Here is a 21,793-nt window from a genome sequence, read left to right as displayed (position 1 = left end):
AATGACCAAAGGAGTCCTGGCTGGTCCACCAGTATTCAACCATGTGTTTAGATTTGCCACATTGTACTTTTTATGACTCAGAAGAGAACTGTTAGCATCGATGCTAATGCTCGCACAAGAAAGGGATCTAGACAACCGTAGTAGGCGTTACGAAGTCGGAAAAGTAATGTTAGCACTGATGCTAATTGTAACATGACAAAAGGGATGACCTGGCTGGTCTGTGGTGTAATCGTGTACAGCATGACGATAGAGTCGCGCGGCGACTACGTCATGGTGTGCGTCGAGAGCGGGAGATGAGAGAGTGACTCGAGAGAGGATACACGCTTCGGGAAAGCTCAATAAAAGTTATCCATGTTAACACGACAGTTGGACTCACGTGTGCCTCACTTGGTAACACGACATGGTCCACCAGTAAATCATGTGAGATTATTGTAAATCATGTGAGGTTACCGTGACAACATCAGACGCTATCCTTTTTCCATGAACAATTTTGCAATCGTTTTCTTCAGATCCCACTTTTTCATACAGCAGCTTTGGCTTTGAATATCTCCCCTCATGTGAGAGAGATGAGTTTTTCTTGCTACTTGTTCTTATAACCAGATTAGTACTTATTTTTTATTTTCTCTGCATGACAGAACAGATGATGCAACAAAACGCAGCTTATGGCTCCGTGGGGGCAAGAAAAGCCAGGGAAAAATGGGGGGGGGGGGGCAATCGTTACAGAACGTGATGTTTTCGACAAGCTTTATTTTCCCGGGGGTAATATTGCGGATTGATAAATGTGACGCGTTTCACCATTATCGCCATTTGTTTGGAGATCTTCGCTTGGAGGAGCCATTGTGATTTATGGTCACATCTGTCAGCCATAATACGGCAGTCTCTAATGAAGTCATAGGTGACCCTTGCGTGCGCTTGTTTGTGTACGAAGTTGACGAGAAACGAAGATGACGAGATTCCCAGCGCAAACGCACCAGTCAGATTGATTTAAGAGATTATGGGCGCCTTTACTCACCATCAATCTACCACAGTCAGAACAAGAAAGTGTTTTTTTTTTAAACATTTCAATGACGGGTGTTCCCCAAAATGTCTATAAACATCATGCATGTGATGACCGTGTTTTCATAAAAAATAAAATCCGGGTATTTTTATGAATATCAAAGACAGGCGGTAATTTTATAAGGATTAAAAAAAAAATCAAGGATGTATTTTTCTAAACGCAAAAGACGATTTAGCATCTTCAACGAAGCTAACGTATGTTTTGTAAAAATAAAAAACAAGGATTTATTTATATTAACATCCTAGATGTGTACATAATAATTGTGACTTTAAAAAAAAACGTCCACTAATGGACACTAACAGGGATGAGCGAAAGAAAAAAAAAACCTCGGTGGTTTGATAAAGGGGCAGTCAAATCGAATGCCGCACCGCAAAACAAAATGTAGGCCACGTATTCCGTTGGGAGAGGTTCAGCAGTCAGGAAGACAACTGACGACTTTCTCGGCGACACAACGCCCAGGATTCATAACAAGAAGAAGGAGCTCTCGTGTGCTGCTTCACGGCGGGAAACATTCTGCAGATTAGGAGGTTTTTAATCACTCCGCTGTTGGAGAAGCTCAGCCGCTTCATTACGATCTCAGAGAAAATGGGCCAGGCAAGTAGAAGGCAGGAATGCTTACAAAGGCATTGAAAGAGAGTGTTGACCTCCACCAACACTCAAAAGTGCGTCTCCAGAAACAGACATTTCTCTGAATTTTGCCATTCATCCTTTCAGGGACAGCAGTGGACATCTTATCATGTTTTCAGGTTACAGGTTATCATTATTGGTGCAACAAAGGGTGACTAGTCATGCATTATTCCATTCAATCTATTTAAAAACGGACATTTCGTAATATTAAGAGGCTCAAACTGTCAACTGTCCACTGTTTTAAGAAAAAAGAAAAAGCGATGTTAATGATAAAACCGCATAACATAGCACAACTTTTATTGGTGGTTTTGAGAGTTCAAAATTGCAGATTTAAATCCCGGATTATGCAGGATTAACTGTGCGCAAAACCCCAGCGCTGCAATCTCAAGATTTACTTTCGCTGATAGTTGTCAATTTGAACAGATAGCAAATAATGCTTCATTCACTCCAAAAATAAAAATCAAAATTTTTGGGCGGATATAGGCAGAGAGATGGAGTTCCAACTCTTGACAGGAGACTGTCAGTGACAAAAAAAATAGATAGATAGATAGATAGATAGATAGATAGATAGATAGATAGATAGATAGATAGATAGATAGATAGATAGATAGATAGATAGATAGATAGATAGATAGATAGATAGATAGATAGATAGATAGATAGATAGATAGATAGATAGATAGATAGATAGATAGATAGATAGATAGATAGATAGATAGATAGATAGATAGATAATTAGATAGCTAGCTATTGAGCTAGCAAGCTAAACAATTAATTACATAGCTAGCTAGCTATATATTTTTTATGACACACACACACACACACACGTAACATTTTGAGTCTGAAGAGAGAGCAGACACGTGTGACTTGTGAGCTGAGGTGCCCAGTTACAAGTTGGCATTTTTTTTTTTTTTTACGGCTTGTGACATTGCACTGCACAGGCTGTCCATATAACCGAGCTATCACAGTCGTGATGATAACACAGAGGGACGTGCCGATGAAGACACACACGTCAGCCTCCTGGTATCAGTGTTACACCAGGCACACACACTATAGTTGAGATTTCAAGCACGAACATGTAAACCGGACAGATTCAAGCGTCAGTGCTCGTCATCAATCTACCATAACAAAAACTGCACCATCTTTGACTATTTTTGGCCTGCACATTTGAAAATGATACAATTTGCATGCCGCGTACTGTTATACAGGTATATACAAGTACGTACTGTTAACATTTTAGACAGGTATATGATTTTGTGACGGGCAAAGACAATTTAGCAGTCTCTAGCGAACCCAATAAAATGTTTTTGGAAACATTAAAGGCGTTCACATGTTCTTCTAAAATATCAATGAAATACATATTAACTTTTGTATATGCTTTTGCATTAGTTTTAATTAATATTCAACACTGACTCAGTTCTAAATCAGATGAGTCGAAAGGCTCTATTCCCTGACACTGTCATCTTCAAATCACGAATGTTGAAAATAAATTGCGTCTGACACTAGATTTTTTTTTTTTCATCTTTTAATACAAAACCAAAGAGTAAACAGACATGAATGCAGACAGTTCCTTGGTCTTTTTCTGACGGCACTAGAAAATAAAGGTTCATGAAAGGTGGGGTGTGGGGGACTCAAAATACAGGATCCCGAACATCTAAAAAAAAAAAATTAAATGAATAAATAAATAAAAAACTGCGGCGAGATCTTGGTTTCGTATATTTGCACAAAGATTTAACAAGAAATCATACCGGCTGTAACAGCGACCTTTTTAAATTTTTTATTTTTTTTTTAATGCAAGTTCTTCGTTGCCATATAACTGTTGCCATTGCGACTAACACACATGCGTTTCTCTATTATTGCCATAGATTAGTTGACTGTATAGACGTTCTCTCTTTTATAGACATACCCTCCGTTTTTGAGATTTAAATATCCATTTCTATCAAAACGAATTGTTCGTCGGTACACCCTTTTCGCTTCCTTTGAGTCACAAATGTCACAAATGGTCTAGTCTACCACATTCTGAGATACTCACGGGAAGCGCTGCCCCGTCGCGTGGCCTCACTACATCGGCCACTTTGAACTCTGGTGGGAGGGGCTGGTGATGGTGGAGGGTGGGAGACTTGAACATTTGCTCGACATCTAATCGAGCACGGCCGAAGGAGCGGGGCGTGCGCAGCAGTTGGGGCGACGCACGTTCCGCAGGATGGACTGAAAGGGGTTGCTCTGCCGTCGTTTGCTCTTCTTTTCCGCCCTCGGCGAGTCCGGGCCAGTGATGGACTTGCGGAAGGAGGTCTGGGCGATCAGTTTTCTCTCCTGCTCCTTGATCTTGCACTGCAGGTGGCTCTGGATGGCGAAGCCCAGGGATTCGGGGTCCACCGATGCACCGTAAACCTCCCAGGTCATACCCTGCTCATCCCAGACGACGTCGTGGACGCTCTTCCGCGTCTGCTTCTCGTCGTCGCTTTCCTCGACTTCTGTTTGCCGCTTGCCAGAATTGGTCTCCGTTTCTTTTTCCGAGTCTTTTGTACCTTTTGCTTCCTCCAACGTGGATGACGACGTGTTCCTGGGCGTTGATAGTTTGATATGAGCTGTAACAGCCTTGTCTGCGAATCCGGACCTGGTAGGGACATCCGTCTTTTGGGAGTCGGTCACCGGTATGTCCGCCGCATTTCTGTTCTCTGGCTCCTTGCGATGACTGTGCTCGATGTTGATCTGGTACACCGGTTGGATGCTGCTGAGAGTCGGCGCGCTTTCTTTAGGCTTCGCCCCCAGCTTGGAGTCAACCGCGGCGGCGGGGCACATTTCCGCCTCAACGGTGAGCCTCTCCGTGGTGGGCGGCGAGTGAATCTTCATGGGTGGCTCAATCTGGTGGAAGCCCAAACTCCCGTCGGCCCGATTGAGGCTCTGCGCTTCCTCAAGGGTGCCTGCGTTGAGCCTGATGGGCAGCAGGCTTGGGCTGGTGGACACGGCCTTGCAGCTGGTGGCGGCTACCGCCTGGACCTCGGCGTCGCGGCCCCGTTCGACCGCGGTGGAAGGTAGTCGAGGGGAGGTCATGGTGGAAGCCTCCCTGTAGAGCTTACAGTGAGACTCGGTCGGACTTTCCGGATGTTCCTGGACTTTTTGCGTCACCAAGGGCAAGGACAAGGGCTCTGTCTGCAAGGGTACCGGCTGGTGTTTGTCGACGGATACTTTGTCTACAGACACTTTTTCCACAGGTGTTTTGTCGATGCCCTGGCTGTTGGTTGAAGGCAAAGCGGAGTTGAACAAGGGCACAGTTTCTGCGCTTTCTTTGAGCTTGGGTGCCTCCTGAAGCGAAACGGAGTGTTTTCGTTTGTGACCAGGCTCCTTAGGACTCGAGCCGTCCTCATCTTTGTGAACTGACAGACTCTCCACAGCCGTCTCTTTCTCCGGTTCAGGCGCGAGGTGTCTCGCGCCGTTGTTACGTTTGGATGAGATATTTCGCATCGCGGTTTTGACGCTCGCTTCGTCCTTGGGTGTTTTTACCCGGCAGCCGGGACTCTTGGAAACTTTCTCGTCAGCCAGGCTTAACATGTTGCTAATGTTAGCATTAGCATCTCTTAACTCTCCCACTTCAGCCACACCTTTGCTTGACATGTCCTCAATCGGCTTGCGGGTGCTAACGGGCACTACCGACTCGGTCTTATCCAGTTTGCGGCCAGGCAATGTGCAACAAACTTGGGAGGCTATCAGGTTCGGCTCCGTGGTCCAGTTGGCGTTGGTCTCCTTATTGGCGAGAGTTTCCGCCGCAGGCAGCTGAGGCACCATCTGGACGGTCACTGTCCTTTTTGGGTTGGATCCCATGCTGGACGACTGCGATCGCGCTGGAATTGCCGCTGTAATCCAAATGTGCCCGCTCTCCTACGGCAGGAGGAAAAAAAAGCAGCAGCCATCATTCAGAGCAACATTTTACTTTTAGGGCCCTCCATTTTTTTCCCCCCCTCATAATATTGCCTACTGATCACTCGCGCACCAACTACAAAGTCATTGCAGCGGGGTTACACGACAAGAAGAGGAGGGATTGATTTGTGCAACATTCCATGAAGTGACGACCATCGAGACCAGGGGAGCCCCAGACCGGTTCTCGAGAGCCCCTAGCCAGTGTGTTTTAGATGTCTCCCTCTTCCAACACACCCGATTCAAATGATCAGGGTGGTTTTGGGGCTTCTCAGCGCCTGCTGGTGAGCTGATCATTTGAATCACGTGTGTTTGCGGCAGACATCTAAAACGAGCAGAATAGGTGCTTGACGACCGGTCTTGATGGAGGCCTCCTAAAGGTAACACAAATAAACCTGTATACTACTAATTTGCATTAAATGTGTCATCTCAATATTTTTGGTTTGAAAAAAAAAAGGAAAATCTTCAAAAGAAAAAGAAAACTGGTACCTGAAACAAGGTAACATTTTTTTTTAAAGAACAAAATATAAAGTTGAATAATTCAGGTCTTGGTACTCTGAAAAAGCAAAAAAAAAAAAAAAAATCTAAACAACTCCAAACATTTAAGTTTGTCACGTTATGTTTACTCTGTTCTGCCTCTATTCATACAAAATGAAAGGTAAATCGAGGTATTGAGAGACAAATGATGCGACTTGGGTCAGTAAAGGTCTGGAAACGTCCTCACGCTCCATTTGAATGTTGCTGGAGCTACTATTCTTGTTCATGGAAATGTGCCATAGAGTTGTTGCCATAGAGACAGATGTCAATAAACATTAACATAAGCATTACTACATCCTCACCAAACATTTATTAAGTACACCAGAGATTCAATACCAGCGTTATCAACCATTCTCGCTTTACTGTAAGAATACTTTTTTTTTATACTGCCAGAGAGCGACTGATTTATTTATTTTTGAACATATACAAAACAAATTAAAACATGATGGATTACAAAATAAGGGAAAAAGGAAAGATTTTGTATTTCGAACCAAACACAAGTTCAACAGGAGTAGGAAGGAATGAAATATTTTTAGTATCGGGTCCTACCCCTACTTTTCAATACAGGTTTGAATTACGTCATCATAATAATAATTAAAAACAATAACAATGGAAAAAGAAGCTATACTCTAGGTATCCCAAAAAATAGAAGTCTTCAGTCTCCTGTGCTCGTTCTAAACTACCGGTACCTTATACACAAAAGTCCTTTACAGGAAAGTTGTACAGCTGCTCAAATGCAGCATGCTGAAGTGAAAGATCCAAACGAAGAGACTTTGTTTGGTCGGGGAGGAGCTAAGTTTAGCCTGGATTGGTATGGAGAGTCTTCACTGCCGGGGCATTTTTTTTTCTTTTCTAAATCCAATCTTCTGTAAGTGGGAATGTTGTAAAATGAGTTGGAAATTTTTAAAAAAACTAAACTGTTGAGGGTTGATAGTTTGCAGTGCATATTATAGTTCAAACATTTTAGTGGGAGGTGCGGGGTGAGTCTCTTACTTTCAACTTTTCCAACCTCATCACATTAACGGGCCGTGGCAGAGCATCAGGTTTTTCAATTTCACTGAATTGGTCTGAAAATAATTACTTATTTCCTACAAGTAAATCTAATGTATCTTTGTTCATATATTTATGCCAGTATTGTATAGTGACATAAAGGCAGAACAATTTTATGCTCTTCTACTGAATGGACATCTTACTGTACCGTTATTTAGGTACATTGGGCTTATACACTGCAGACTTCCTGGGACATTTTTGTCTGGCGGTGTACCGTGAGATCTTTTGAGCACAAAATGAAGGTTGGGAAACACTGGGATACTGTTGGATGGACGGACAGATACACAGACAGACAGACAGACAGACAGACTCCATCATTAATTTATCAATTGTATTGATGGCATTGTTAGAGGCGATCTGCTGCAGTCCACAGACACACACAAAGAGCAACAGTTTTGATTTTTTTAAATGCTGCCATATTCAGTGATCGTTATGTTAAATCATGGAAAGGGTCACAGGCACACTCAACATGCGAGGTGCCGTAGTGGGCAGACAATTGAAGCGTTTGTGTTTGCCCTCCCACTATTCATGTACCCGTCTGTCATCACAGTGCAAACATTGATGGGGAAAAACATCCTCGTAGCCTAGAAATACATTCGGCTTCAGTCTCGTTCATTAAAAAAATATTAGTATTGCGTTTCTGATGCTTTGCAGCAAGAACATTTCACGCTACAAACATGCAATATGATTTTTTTTTACATTTTTTTGTTCATGTTTGACCTTGCGGCTGCACGCAAGGAAATGACCAAGCACGGTGCGATCGCGGTGCGTGGATTAGGGGTGTGGAAACAAGAGCGAAGGGGGTCGCTTACCTTGACGGGGGCGCTGCGGTTTGCGCATCCGTGTCAGCGAGAGATGAGGAGGCTTGAAGAAGCCCTCGTATGAATATGGAGAGACACACTCGCTGACATGAGCCACGCCCTCCCGCTGCCAAACAGAGGCAGGTTTTTTTTCTTTCGTTCATTTTTTGGGGGTGTAGGGGTAGGGGGCGAGGTGGGCTGGTCGAGCGTGCGTGTGCACGGTGCATCAGTGTAAACAAAACAATAATGTGATGAATGAATGAGTGGGACCATTGTTTCTCTTCTTTTTTTGTCACAGCAGTTTCAAGCGCCTGCAGTGGATTATCTGCACTTTATGACTGATGTATGTATATGTATGTATGTATGTAAGTATGTATGTATGTATGTAAGTATGTATGTATACGCACATTATATATATATATAGATATATATATGGAACAGAAATCATTGTTAAATGATAAAAATACTTACTCAATATCTCATCATCTATTCAGTATCTTAGATATCAGTAAATCATTCAATAAATTTAAAAATGCACAACTAAAGGTATGTGTTGTATTAAAACACACACCTACTATGATTTTAAGGAAAAATGAATGTCTACCCCTTTTCACAACTCGATTCGAAGGAAAAACATCACTTCTGCTCACATAATATAGGCTACTTTTGCCATAAAAGTATTTGGGGGGGGGGGGGGTACATTACATGCGTCACGTGTTGTTTCGGATCTAACGTTGCTTTGCTACCAATGTCAACTGACAAACCAAAAAAAATCCAAAGTTAGCCAACGAAACAAATGAAAAAATACATTCATTCATTCATCTTCCGAGCCGCTTGATCCTCACTAGGGTCGCGGGGGGTGCTGGAGCCTATCCCAGCCGTCTCCGGGCAGTAGGCGGGGGACACCCTGAATCGGTTGCCAGCCAATCGCAGGGCACACATAGACGAACAACCATCCACGCTCACACTCACACCTAGGGACAATTTAGAGTGTTCAATCTGAAGAGTAATAAGAAGAGGGCACAAACACTATTAGACGCAACGGGAGTTAGGATGGTCCCGTGGGGGCTTCTAGTGGCCAGTTTGTGAATGAAAATAAATTACCTGCGTATGAATTAAACACAGGGACCGCGTGCGTGCTCCATTCAGTTTCGGTCTTTTTTTAGATGCGCTCGCTAGCAGGTATAACGACATGTAAAAATGCTGTTGTTACAGTTCATTCTTACTATTACCAGTGCTGATATATTTTTGCTGACCCTTGCAGTTATTAATTCTATTTCTGTACAACTACACGCTATCAACTGTTGTATATCTTGTAGCATTTTGAAAAACTGATTGCTCGCGTTGTGTCCAACTGCCAACACACGCGCAGACTTACTTGCTCGTTTTGCTTTTGCGCCGTTCACAAGCATGGAATGTGCCGACACTTTGCCCCCACTTTGAGTAGCCTCCTGAGCACAGGCGGGTCAAAGGCAGCGCTTCCGGTAAATCCAGGAAGTGCCTGCAGTAAGTGTACTGTAGATTCGTCGACTCCGGATGGTTGGTCTCGATAAGCTTTGAATAAGTTTGCTTTTTTAAATTATAGGAACATTAGAAGGGTAAGAAAAACCACTTTTAAGGAAAAACGTTTACTGTCTGTGACTAGTGTCTAGCTGGTTTAGCCAAGTAAGCTAAACTAACTACTGTTTTGCTCGCTCGGGTGACAACTCACCTGTTGTCTGGACGACGCTTTCGCTTTCATAAATTTGGCACGAGTTGATTCAGAGACTTCTCGGCTAGTCGTAAATGTTTGCTTACGTATCACACCGACATTGAAAGTGTTTGTACCAGATCAATTTTGTATTTTTGTTAGCACCGCATTAGCCTCACGGCTAGCTAAAAAAAAACGTTATAACACGAAAAAACAAACATCGACAGTGTTGCTCTTTTAAAGCTTTTTTTATGAGGTTTGTTAGAAACTTAACTGCGCATGCTCACTTTTCGCACCGTTCCAAATACCAGCGATAGTTGTGACGAATGAATGGAATTATTATTTTAGCACACACTTGTTTTGGCATTATAAATATTACTGCTTAATAATACCTCATAAAAACTAAAACGAATAACTAGCCTTTCATGTCTGCATTCGGAATAATATTTCATTCAGAATGCCTTTTTCAACTAATACATGTTTCCACATGTAAGTTGCTCTATAAACGTCATTTTCCCTGTGATTTTTAAATAAACAATCTATTTTTTCCTCATTTTCTATTTTGCTCTACATTACAAACAATATGGAAGCCAATTCGGGATTTTATCACTGTATTTGTTGTAGTTACCTCATTATAACACAGATCAGTTTTCTAATTTTAATAACAAACATGTTAAATTTTAATTCACTGTACGTCCTGACTGTAATGTTTGCCATCCATAATATGGAGATTGAATGTATTCTGTGTGTGTTTGTATATTATGTTTGTTTTTTGTTTTTCCTCGGCATTTTCTAAGATGTACCATTGATTTGAGTCACTTCTCTTCAGATTTAGTTGTGAAGAATTTTTCTCGGTTGGCATTGCAGCAAGTATGCTGGCGTACATATGGCAGTATGTGTACACAACCTACTTGAGGTACTGGTTCAAATGGCTCATCAGGCAGGCAACTGGGACATGCGAGCTGCAGAGGATATGCTCGGGATATGGGCCTGGGGCATCCAGAACGATAAATACAGGTAAAAATAATAGTTATAGCTATATATATCGTTGGCATTGGGCATAATCCTTGCATTACCAAAGTTATAATTTCTCAGGCAACAAAAAAAGGCAGGTTTGTTGGATATTAACATTACACCTCAACTAAAGCAAAACATTTCAACACTTTAGCTTGATTTGCTAATACTTCTGAAAAATGACGAAACCAACCAAATATGGACGTCCCAACACCAGCGATATCCCATTTCATGTAATTTTTCAATTTTGAGTTTGTGTCTCACGATAGCGTCTGTGCCATTGCAGAATACTCCCTGAAGTTTTCAAAGAGCAAGGTAAGCATATAATGTGTATCTCGCGTGGCGTCAAGAATTTCACTCTTGGTCATAAGATCATACACATCAGCGTGAGCGAGCCTTTCGACCCATGTCACAATCGCACAATTATCAGGAGTGCAAAGGTCCGCACCGTAAACAGGACCCATCTTAATTTGTTTTGACACTATTATCTAACCAGCTAAAAAAAAAACAATTATCAAAAGGTATCGATTCCCCGTTCCTGCTAATTAGTACCTTTAAAAAAAAAAAACTTTTGTGCTTTCCCTGACACTTTCCTCTCCCTCTGTAGCTTCTGCGAGGTGCTGTGGAAAGCAGCGAGGAGCACTTAGGACAACACGTGCAGCAAATCATGAAGGAGAAGAACATCAAAGAGCAGACAAATCCCCGGTGAAGCCACACACACACACACACACACACACACACACACACACACACACACACACACACACTTGAGGAAACTGAGCAGTCGAGTGTGTTTCAATCACTGACCTTCCTCCCTTTCAGTTTCAAGGAAAGCCTGCACACGTCGCTCCTGCAGATCACGGGATACGAGAGCCTGTACGCGTCCGTTGAAGACGTCAGGAAGGAAGCGTTCTGCCCGCAGAACCCTCAACACGAGGCCATGCTGTTGAAGGTGCACAAAGGGGTCATTTTTTTGCAACGCTTGAACTGACCTCAAGTCTCGTAAACAACATTGAGGTCTCAAGCGGCAGCCGATTGCCAATTTTGTCCGATCCCGCCGCCTCATCTTCAGCTTTGGGAGCTGCTCATGCCGAGCGTGACGCTGGAGTCCAGGGTGACCAAGCAGTGGGGGGACATCGGCTTTCAAGGGGACGACCCCAAGACGGACTTCCGAGGAATGGGCGTTCTGGGCCTCACAAACCTTCTGTGAGCGAGTTCTCCTGCGAGAAATGTCGGGACAGTCTCCAAGTGTTTGTTCTGTTAACCTGTTTGGATTTTTTTTTTGGTGTGTGCTTTTTCTATCCTTCACAGCTTCTTCAGTGAACACTACACTCAAGAAGCTCGCCTGGTCCTGTCTCATGCCAACCACCCCAAATTGGGGTGAGGCACTCGCCCCTTTCATTTTGTCAAGCTTTTTTTATTTTTTAAGTACTGTTACTATAAATAATTCAGTTCAGGTTCTAGTTTTTAAATGCTGAAGAAAAAAAACCATGGTATATAGATGTATAGGGCGTCCAGTGGTTAGTGCCTCGACCTCACAGTGCAGAGGTACCGGGTGATGCACGTTGTGCAATTGGAACCCGTTTTTACCACTGCCCGTTTAAGCCGTCACGACATCCGCCGCGTGTTCCAGGTACTCGTACGCCATCGTGGGGATCAACCTGACCGAGATGGCTTACAGCCTGATGAAGAGCGGCGCTCTCAAAGCTCATTTCTACAACACGGTGCCGGGTGCCCCCAAGCTACGTCACTTTCATCAACTTTATTGTGAGTATGCCAAACTTAAGAGATGGGGGCAGGGGGGGCAATTCTTTGCATGACTATGGGAGATATTAACCATCATATGATAGAACAGTGGTCACCAACATGGTGCCCGCGGGCACCAGGTAGCCCGTGAAGACCACTTGAGTAGCCCGCCAGTGCCTAGACATTGTGATTTGCTCGTAGAAATTATGATTTAAAAATGCAAACATTGGCAGTACTGTGAGACATTTCGAAACACGATCAAAGTCTGACAATTTAAATCATCAAGTATTAAAAATAACACATCCTCATATTATTGAAGGTATTTTGGACAAATATGTTATTTCAGACGTGTATCAATTTGGTAGCCCTTCACACAATCGGTACACATGAAGTTGCTCTCACCCTCAAAAATGTTGGTGACACCTGTGATAGAACATATTTGCGGGGAGGGAAAAAAAAACATGTTTGCCCTTTTCATGTAACGCCAATTTTCCCAAATATCAAACTGATGTCGCTTGAAAAATCCTCTTATGGTTGACACAGAAATAACATGGACACGACAAGACGCAGTGCGACGCGGCTTGATTTTTTTTGCTCGTCTACCACTTGCAGGCTACCTGGCGTTTGAGTTTGATAAATTCTGGCTTGCGGAGGAACCTGAAAGCATCATGCTCTTCAACCAGTACAGAGACAAGTTCCACCAAGTCGTGCGGACCCTCCTGGAGGATCCACGAGTGTCTCTCACTCTGAGCGCCCCGTCCTAAACCAAATGCCACACTGGGGATGGAGGTGTGGGGACCCCCCAGTCTGAGTGAGACAAAATAGAGGTAACAGCCAAAGGATGAAGATGATGAGGAGGGTCCAAAGACACTTCAGCAGTGGAGAACGGTTTTCAAGTTTTGGTCCACAAAGCAATAACAGTAATTAATACACACAATTAAAAAAATAACAATTACTCAACCATCTCAGGATTTTTGATATTTACGTCCTTAATAATGTCACCAATGGTTTTTTTTCTGTTTTTGAAAGACATTGTTGTACGCATTCTCTTTGAACATTCCAACGATGTACAATCGTAAAAATAAAGGCACACACGCATCAGAGTGTAAACGAGGTGAACTTTGTTTATAGAAAGTCTTCTTCATGTAAACAGCTTTTACATGCGAGTACGATGGACATTTGGACGACTGAATAAAGTGCAAACGTGAACCAACCCCCCAACCCGACCCCACTCTTCATACAAAGTATGTCATCATGCACCGGAGACAACATTAGGTACACATTTGATCTCCGAGGAGAAGTACTGTGATGTAGCTCGTCAAATAAAACATAACATGGCTTTAAATAACGTTGAGAAGTACATTGATAATGTCAAAAATGCGTCTTGTAGAGCATTAATGAGTACAAGGCACCTCGGAGGAGTTTTTTTTGTTTGTTTAGACAATTCGGAAACAAATTACAGGTAGAACATTTCCATATTGTATTTTAGAAGGCACCACTATTGGTTGCATTAAATTTATTGCATTGAATTATTGAAATTATTTCATGTGGGCATCAATATAATCATTTTACAATTCTGCTGCACTCCCCGCCGCCCCTGAAAGGGTTCAATTCTGACACTTGCCTTTTAATAAATGTTGAATTGTATTGATGGCATGTAGTTATTCAAACTATTCAAATCAAAAATCATATTCAAGATACTATATTCATTTCCAAAGATATATTCTACAAGTACTTCATCAGAAAAAAAAAATCCTCGTATTGTTACAATGACTTCCTTGTAAACATAAAAATGAATTATTTGATGATCCCATCCATCATCATGGCTGAGTGTACCTAATGTTGTGTCCAGTGCATTCTGGGCTCAGTTGGAGGCGTCGAAGCGCTTCTTGGTCACCATCATGGCACGCTTGATTTGCTCGAAGGAGACGAACATGACGATGTTCCACGAGCCGAGCCTCAGGAAGGATGGCACAAACCTAAAAAAAATAAAATAAAATGATGGGATGGTAGGGTAGGGTAGTGGAACCAACCGCTCACCGGCCTTGCCCCGCTCACCCTTTGTAGAAAGCCGTGGGCCCCTCTTTGGTCAACATGGTCCAGGCGCAATTGATAGCGCTGCGGTACTGACCGGGCGGCGAGTTCATGTACCTCGTCTTCACCACGTCCACCGGGGAGGCGATCACCGTGGTGACGAAGCCGGCGCCGAAGGCCGACACAAAGTGACATGGCAGGTTGTCTGTTGGGGAAAACACCACTGAGGGTCTTAATCCGCCGGAGGGCGTGACGGCCCCCCCCACCGGACCAATGCCTTGCTGCGTGCGTCACCTGACATGAGCCTGTGTCGCAGGATGGCCTCTTTGATAAGATCGTACGTCACCAGCTCGGTACAGTTGACCAGCGCGTTCCTCGTGATGTTGGGCAACGTTCCTGGTGGCGCAACGCAGTGGCAGAAAAATGCGTCACTCTTCCAAAACAAAATCACAGAGGCCAGAAGTGTATAATTGTGTGCGTGTGTCAGTATATTTGATAAAAATCTGTCAAATGTGTCATCGACCCTTTGAGGGACAGCGATCACCACAGTGGACAGCTTATCATGTGATCAGGTGACAGGGTGCATGAAAGGGTGTGTAGAAATGAGAAATGCAATCATAATAACGATTATAAAAATCAAGTATAACGGTGCTGTTTCGAATTTCAAGTTCTGCTTTATTGTTGTTGTCCTTTAGAATCATTTCAATTGAAATGATAATTAAAAAAATTCAAACACTGCCAGTGCAGAGACACCCCCCACAAAAGTCTTCATGTGTTTGTTTATTTTGTGGGATTTGTGAAATTTTTGTCACCAAAATAATATGAAAATTGAGGGTTGTGTGTTTTGAAAAAAAGTGATTGTCATTTTTTCTGTACATTTTTGTGCTTTAAATGATCATATTAGGTTTTATTGCAGAGCACTTTGGGTTGCATTTCTATGTATGAAAAGTGCTGCAGAAGAACAATTTGATTGATTGATTGATGATCTTTCAACGTGATAAGTCAATCTCTCATTCCCACCGGGCAGAAAGCTTGCTTTTCCGCAATGACTACTTCTCAGAAACTCCCCCAAATTCTGGAAATTACATTATCGTTGGATGCCCTCAGAAGCAGAAATCAGCGATTGAATTTCTGCTTTGCAAGGGGAACCATCACAAAAACTGTTTTCAAGGCTTGCAAAATGTGTTTAGCATCGCCCAAAAGTGGCTTTCGAAGATCACAGGCGAAAATCAGACGCCCACATCGGGACTGGGCTCGCACCATCCCGACCACATATAAAAAACTTCTGAGCCCTAGCCAAAATTTGAGCTACGAACAATACCCTGGCTTCCCCGTACAATGAAAAGAGCAATTTTTTTGGGGGGTGGGGGGGTCATAGTCGGCACCGACCTTTCCAGAGTCCGCGCAGTCCTTCGTTGCGGAAGATGTGCCTGTAGGCCTGCATGGTGCCGCTGTAGCGCCGCGCCACTCCGTCCAGGTTCATCTGAGCCTGGAACCTCACCTTCACCACGTCGGTGGGCTGAGCAAACGACACCGCCATGGCGCCCGTCGTGCAGCCGGCCAGGATACGCATCAACACTCCTGCATCTGCACCGAGGTTGTCGGAGTTAGTGAAAATTTACCCCTCCCCCCAAAAAAATGTTGACAAAATTAAAAAATAAAATGCAAAAAAAAAAAAAAACCCCAAAAAACCCTAAAAGACCTGTTCTTAAAACGCTAATAATTATTTTTTTCATTTTTTGTCAGTTTTTTTCGGTGTTGCTGTACTTTATTGCACAACACTTCGTGATGTTGAATTTTATCTTACACTTGACACATACGTCATACATTGAAAAAATAAAGCTAATGCCAAGACTAATAAAAAACTAAACTAAAATGAAGCTGTGCTTTGAAAAACCAATTAAAAGTAACCAAATCAAAAAAAATAAAAATAATAACTATTAGGAAAAATCCAAATAATTTTAACCCTTACGAACACATCCACACACAAAAACACAAACGCAATGACACAAATTGCAATTCAGAATCACCCATCCGATAAGTAGACACGTCTCCCAGTTGGTAGCAATCGGACAAAATCTTTTGAAAACCGACAGCCGAAAGCCGACACAACCTCGGGCTGAACACGCTCAAGACTGTAGAGATGATCGTGGACTTCAGGAAACATTCTTCTCCTCAGTTGCCCCTCACACTATCCAACTGCCCTGTGTCAACCGTCGAGACCTTCAAGTTCCTGGGAATCACAGTCTCCCAGGACATGAAGTGGGAAGTCAACACCATCTCCATCCTGAAAAGGGCCCGGCAGCGGATGTACTTCCTGAGGCTGCTGAGGAAGCATGGCCTGCCACAGGAGGTGCTACGACAGTTCTACACGGCAGTCATCGAATCAATCCTGTGTTCTTCCATCACGGTTTGGTTTGGGGCCGCCACAAAAAAGGACAAAATCCGACTTCAACGGACAGTTAGGACGGCAGAAAAAATCGTTGGCACCGCCCTACCCACTCTTGACGACTTGCACACTGCAAGAATCAAGACAAGGGCACGGAAAATCCTCCTGGATCCCCCGCACCCTGCCCACCACCTTTTTCAGCCACTCCCCTCAGGCAGACGCTACAGATCCATGCGCACCAAATCCAGTAGACACTTAAACAGCTTCTTCCCTCTAGCCATTAACTCCTTAAACAGTCACTGACATAGTCACTCTTCTTGCACCACAAAATGGTACTACAAAACTACTGGTATACTCCAGAATGGTTCAATGATTTTGTTGTTTACGATGATACTAGTGCAGCGTGTTATACCGGAGACAAATTCCTTGTGTGTTCTACATACTTGGCCAATAAAGATGATTCTGATTCTGAAAAAGTTTGTCTTGGAGCACATGGCATAACGACCTTGGAGCACATCGACCCGAAAGATTTTTTTTGTGGTTCTCCATATGGAAGAGATGCCGACCAAATTTCACATTGGTTGAAACCATCCCCCAGAGGGCTCAATTGTCGAGCATCGCTGACCCAATTTCGAAATATGAAAACGTACTTTCTGCTCCCCCGGTGTAGAAATCTCGGACGTTGTCGTAGAGGCCGATTCGCACCGAGGCGAAGCACAACTGCCGCTGCAGACCCGCCACCAGCCCGTTATAGAGCGAACGAGGACCCTCGGTGCGGATCATGGTACTGATGGTCCCGAACACGCCCCTATAGCGGATGGCCTTGGCTTCTGCCGCCGCCACCTTCTTCTCGCCTTGGATCTGAACTCGAGAAATTTGTTGTGAGGACTCATTGTAACCCCAACACACACAGCACGCCGGTGCTTACCTGCAGTCTGACTTTGGCAGTGTCCAGGGGGAATGTGACGATGTCGGCGATGCACGCCGCCGCCCCCGCGCTGGCCATCTTCACCCCTAAGGGTGGAGGCACGTCTGAGGGTTTTAGGCCGACCATGTTGCCCACAATCTGGAGGTCACACACACAGACGTCGGTTTTCCCTGTGGAAACTATCCTCAGCTGTTTGCCTGCACCAAAGTCACCGTTCTAAAGGCCTTTTCACACTGCACTTAGCAATGCACAGCACACCATTGACAAACCCATCAAGCGTGCATAGGCTCGGATAGTTGGAGGGGGGGAAATGCCACACCCTCATATTAATATGTGCTCAATTCAAGAACGGCGACAAGGCGCATCCAACTGGGGAGTTGGTGGCGGAGCGATTTCAGAGCGCTAACAACAAAAGACCTGACGAGTGTCAAAATATGTGTACTTTTTCAAAGTAATAGTGTCTTGTAAAAGGAAGGAGACCTCGTCAGTGAACATCTTGTCACTATAAATTTACTTTACCCCTCAAGATCACAACAACACACAAAGCTGTTAATGTCTAAGCCATTGGCAACAAACGTGCGTCGACTCCGAAATGAAAAAAAAAACAGCTGTTGGCGGTTATATTGGAAAGCTGTGACTCCCAACCACTGTTGGGAGCACACCAACAGCAGCAGAAATGATCAATTTTCACTTAATTGGTCCCCAAAAAAATTCTTTTCTACAAATACAATAATTAAAAAAAAAAGTGAACACATGTATTGCTGACATTGATCGGAATCGTCGTAGCTCCTAATATATTGAGTATGATTGTCATACTAAAACTGGAATATAGACATAATCAACAATTTGAATATTTGTCGATATCACTGGATTTTTTCTGACTATGACTGTAATGCATCTTTGTTCATCCCACTACGGCAGCAGTTTATAACGATAGCCAGAGCAATTAAATCGGCTTTGGCAAGATAGTAGGACGTCCAATTAACACGTCGTGCATATCCTCTGCTTGCCATTCACAAAACGAACGAAACCCACATTTCACGTCAATTTATGTTAACATTATTATATTAAGATATACCCGGTACACTGAGATCATTTTGTTTGGTAGTGTGCCGTGATTTTTTTTTCCCGAATGTAAGTGGTTCAATTTAAAGTTAGGAAACACTATTGCAACATCAAAAGACTGCACATGAATGCCATTAGGAAAAAAAAATACTTACATGGGGTGAAATGTGGATCCTCAGGTGTCGCCGGGTAGGATTAGCAGCTTGTAATCCATAAAGGGCAGGATGGATGTGGTTTGGCTCCGTTATTTATGTGTGACCCCCTCCCACCCCACACACACACCCTCCGACGTCTTTACGATACACGAAGCGAGAGGCGTTACTGTTGTGTCCCCGGGAGTCAAAAGTCCAGCGACTGTCAAAAAGTCAATGTTCAATTGAGCGCTCTTCAAACAAACAACCTTGTCATAGGCCACATTTGACCCCCCCCCCCCCCCATTATGCCCCCTTGTCCCCACTGTAACTAGCATGACAGGCAAATGTAATTCCGCATCATCATTAACTATTAACACATCAACTGGAGGATTTGACAAAGTCTCAGTTACTATGTCGTGTCCGCCTATTCTGGACTCTGCGAGCTCTCATTAATTTTTTTGTTCTTCATGGCGCAAGGGGGTGGGGGGGGGGCTCACAGCGACAAAGGTAAAAGATGTGACTGAAGTTCACAGTGGAGCTGATAAGAGGATTTTGCGTCGCACTTTCATAACGCCTTGCACCACCGATGCATGTGGAAAAAGATCGGACGCTAGGGAGAAAAAGTCTACAAGCTAAGATGACAGAAATGTCAAGGAAAGCCTACTTGACCAAAAGATGCAAGTTAACGTTTCTGGATGTTTTTTGGGGTGCTGTTTTTCAATCTGCCCTTGTTTTTTCCTCGAGCAGGTTTTCATACCAAAACCAATGTAACATCCGTACAATATGTAATATTTTAGTAAAAAAATAAATAAAAATGGGTTAGGTTGAGCAACAGGTGTAATTAAAACATATTCTGAAAAACATCAAAAGTTTTTAACTTGAGAAAAATAAACACTTTTGGGTTCAAGAGCCCTGGGAAACCTTTCATGCATGCCGGGAGTCTGAGCGTCACCCAAAAATGAGAGGCTCATTTTTAGTACTGCTTTCACCTAAAACAAATAAAAACTAAAAAACGGACTTTTTGTATGACACTAAATCAAGACGACTAAAACGAAACTAACCAGAATCATTTTGATGATGGTCATGAATAATAAGGTGTAAAGCAGTGAACTCCGTCTTCATTTCATTTTAATTTGATGGAGTGATATTCAGTTATCCAGTGCATCCAAAAAATAAAAATAAAAATGGAGCAACAAAAACAAACGTACAAAACCATTAAAAAACAGAATTAAAAAAAGGCATGGGGTAGATAATAAAATACACAATTGTATTTGATTGTCGACCCCATATAAAGTGACCATTGGTATGTCCATACAACAGCACTTGAGTGTCATCATCATACTGTAACAAAACACTTCCACTTCCAATGCATCTTTCAACACGTCTCTTCTTGTACAAACGTCTCTTCATAAGAATCGTGAGAAGGAATAACTTCAAATGAAGTGGACTAACCGTACGCCACTTGACAACCGCACGGCACCTGCTCGGGTCCACTGGCTTTTCCACCGGTAAAGGCGGCTACTGTTTCCGGGACCTGTTACATGTTGGTGGTGTCTGATTGGTCGAGCAGATTGTGCTGGTGTGACTAGAAGTGACAAAAGAATTAACGTTAGCTCCTGCTGCGCTCTAGTCTACATTTTGCTGCAGCGTTTCAATTTTCTCACTGCCCGCAGTGTGTCCTCTAATAAACTTTTCTTCCTTATGGGCATTCTAAGATTTACAGCCCAAAAAGTAAGGTGCCTTAGCTCTGGATGTTGCAATATTCCATTCTACATTCTCAACTTCGCTGTTGCTAGGTCCCAGTTTTTCCTCAATGTCCGCAGTCTCATCTGAGATTTAAAAACAACTACAAAAGAAAAAAGGATTGACGTATTATACTCCACAGTTTAGCTCATTGCTGCTCAGTCTATTCTTGGAAAATGTTTGTAAAACTGCACAAATGCTGAGACCGTTTATTATTTTGCAGCCCTGTCGTCTCCATGCCCACAGTCTCCTTTCAGAGAATATTCAATTCGGGGGGACCCAGGATAAACTCCAGTCTCCAATTCTCGCTGCCTGCCATCACCTCTTACATAACATATGTAGCCTTTTGCGAATGAAATACTGAATATCCAACATTATATTCCAGTCTCCACTTTGCTGCAGTGCGTTTTTTTTTCACAGTCTCCTCTTGGATGAAGTGGGTCAAAGAGAAAATACAGAGAACCTCTTTCTCCCTTTGTTGCCATTTGTCTTGAATTGGCAGATGCGTTCATGTGCAGCTTGGGTTTCTCGCTTTACATTCTTTTCTTGTTATTTTATTTATTTTTTCTGACATAGAATAATAGGCAGTATATGCAGTATAATCAATGATGTGTTGCATCATCACGGACGGTCTCTTGATTCCCAACTGTGTCCAAATGATCCAATTTGAATTCATTAGTCTGAAAATGATTACTTCCTATAAATAATGTATCTAGGTACATCTATCCATCATGTCAGCGACTTATAGTGACAGGCAGAACAATGAAATACTCATCCACTAGATGTCAGAAGGTGCAACCTGTGTAATCCACCAGTTACCATTCACAATCATACAAAGTGTTCATCGACACAAGACTACAGACTGTGTACATGTGACATTTTTGTTTGGTGGGTGTGCGTGAGTTTTCTCATGTAAACTATGTGCCTTGGCTCAAAAAAGGTTGGCGAGAAACTCAGAATACAGTGAATAAGATGTCTACTTTACAGCGACTACATGTAATGAGTTTGTTGTCTCTACTGGTGAATTTTTGGTCACGTTCATTGTACTAATTCAATTTACAGTA

At 43.1% G+C, this 21,793-nt stretch overlaps 3 protein-coding genes across 9 annotated transcripts; 1 reads left to right on the top strand and 2 right to left on the bottom strand.

Moving 5' to 3' along the window:
- Positions 1–3,177: 3,177 nt before the first annotated feature.
- On the bottom strand, positions 3,178–11,634 carry gprin3b (GPRIN family member 3b). Of its 6 annotated transcripts, none has more exons than XM_052083661.1 (3): positions 7,999–8,282; positions 7,229–7,447; positions 3,178–5,563 (listed from the first exon to the last, which is right to left on the bottom strand). In XM_052083661.1, the coding sequence occupies exons 2-3, from the start codon at positions 7,253–7,255 to the stop codon at positions 3,824–3,826; spliced, it is 1,767 nt and encodes a 588-aa protein (XP_051939621.1). In that variant the 5' UTR covers positions 7,256–7,447; positions 7,999–8,282; the 3' UTR covers positions 3,178–3,823. The 6 variants fall into 6 exon arrangements, with proteins under 6 accessions (XP_051939621.1, XP_051939624.1, XP_051939622.1 ...); XM_052083664.1 differs by having other exon boundaries at positions 7,335–7,447; XM_052083662.1 differs by having other exon boundaries at positions 7,229–7,408.
- On the top strand, positions 9,446–13,655 carry elmod2 (ELMO/CED-12 domain containing 2). Of its 2 annotated transcripts, none has more exons than XM_052083698.1 (9): positions 9,446–9,584; positions 10,506–10,693; positions 10,977–11,005; positions 11,298–11,395; positions 11,513–11,642; positions 11,763–11,896; positions 12,002–12,070; positions 12,324–12,457; positions 13,049–13,655. In XM_052083698.1, the coding sequence occupies exons 2-9, from the start codon at positions 10,549–10,551 to the stop codon at positions 13,198–13,200; spliced, it is 891 nt and encodes a 296-aa protein (XP_051939658.1). In that variant the 5' UTR covers positions 9,446–9,584; positions 10,506–10,548; the 3' UTR covers positions 13,201–13,655. The 2 variants fall into 2 exon arrangements, with proteins under 2 accessions (XP_051939658.1, XP_051939659.1); XM_052083699.1 differs by having other exon boundaries at positions 9,452–9,584; positions 10,544–10,693.
- Positions 13,543–21,698, bottom strand: ucp1 (uncoupling protein 1). The gene is made up of 7 exons (XM_052083697.1): positions 19,008–21,698; positions 17,788–17,925; positions 17,510–17,720; positions 15,860–16,057; positions 14,765–14,866; positions 14,495–14,675; positions 13,543–14,415 (listed from the first exon to the last, which is right to left on the bottom strand). Exons 2-7 carry the CDS (start codon positions 17,911–17,913, stop codon positions 14,301–14,303), a joined length of 933 nt encoding a protein of 310 aa, XP_051939657.1. The 5' UTR covers positions 17,914–17,925; positions 19,008–21,698; the 3' UTR covers positions 13,543–14,300.
- Positions 21,699–21,793: the final 95 nt, after the last annotated feature.

Source organism: Hippocampus zosterae, chromosome 13 (genome assembly GCF_025434085.1).
Source record: "Hippocampus zosterae strain Florida chromosome 13, ASM2543408v3, whole genome shotgun sequence".
Taxonomy (NCBI): domain Eukaryota; kingdom Metazoa; phylum Chordata; class Actinopteri; order Syngnathiformes; family Syngnathidae; genus Hippocampus; species Hippocampus zosterae.
Note: the sequence above shows the minus strand (reverse complement) of the source record. Positions and strands in the feature narration are given on the sequence as shown.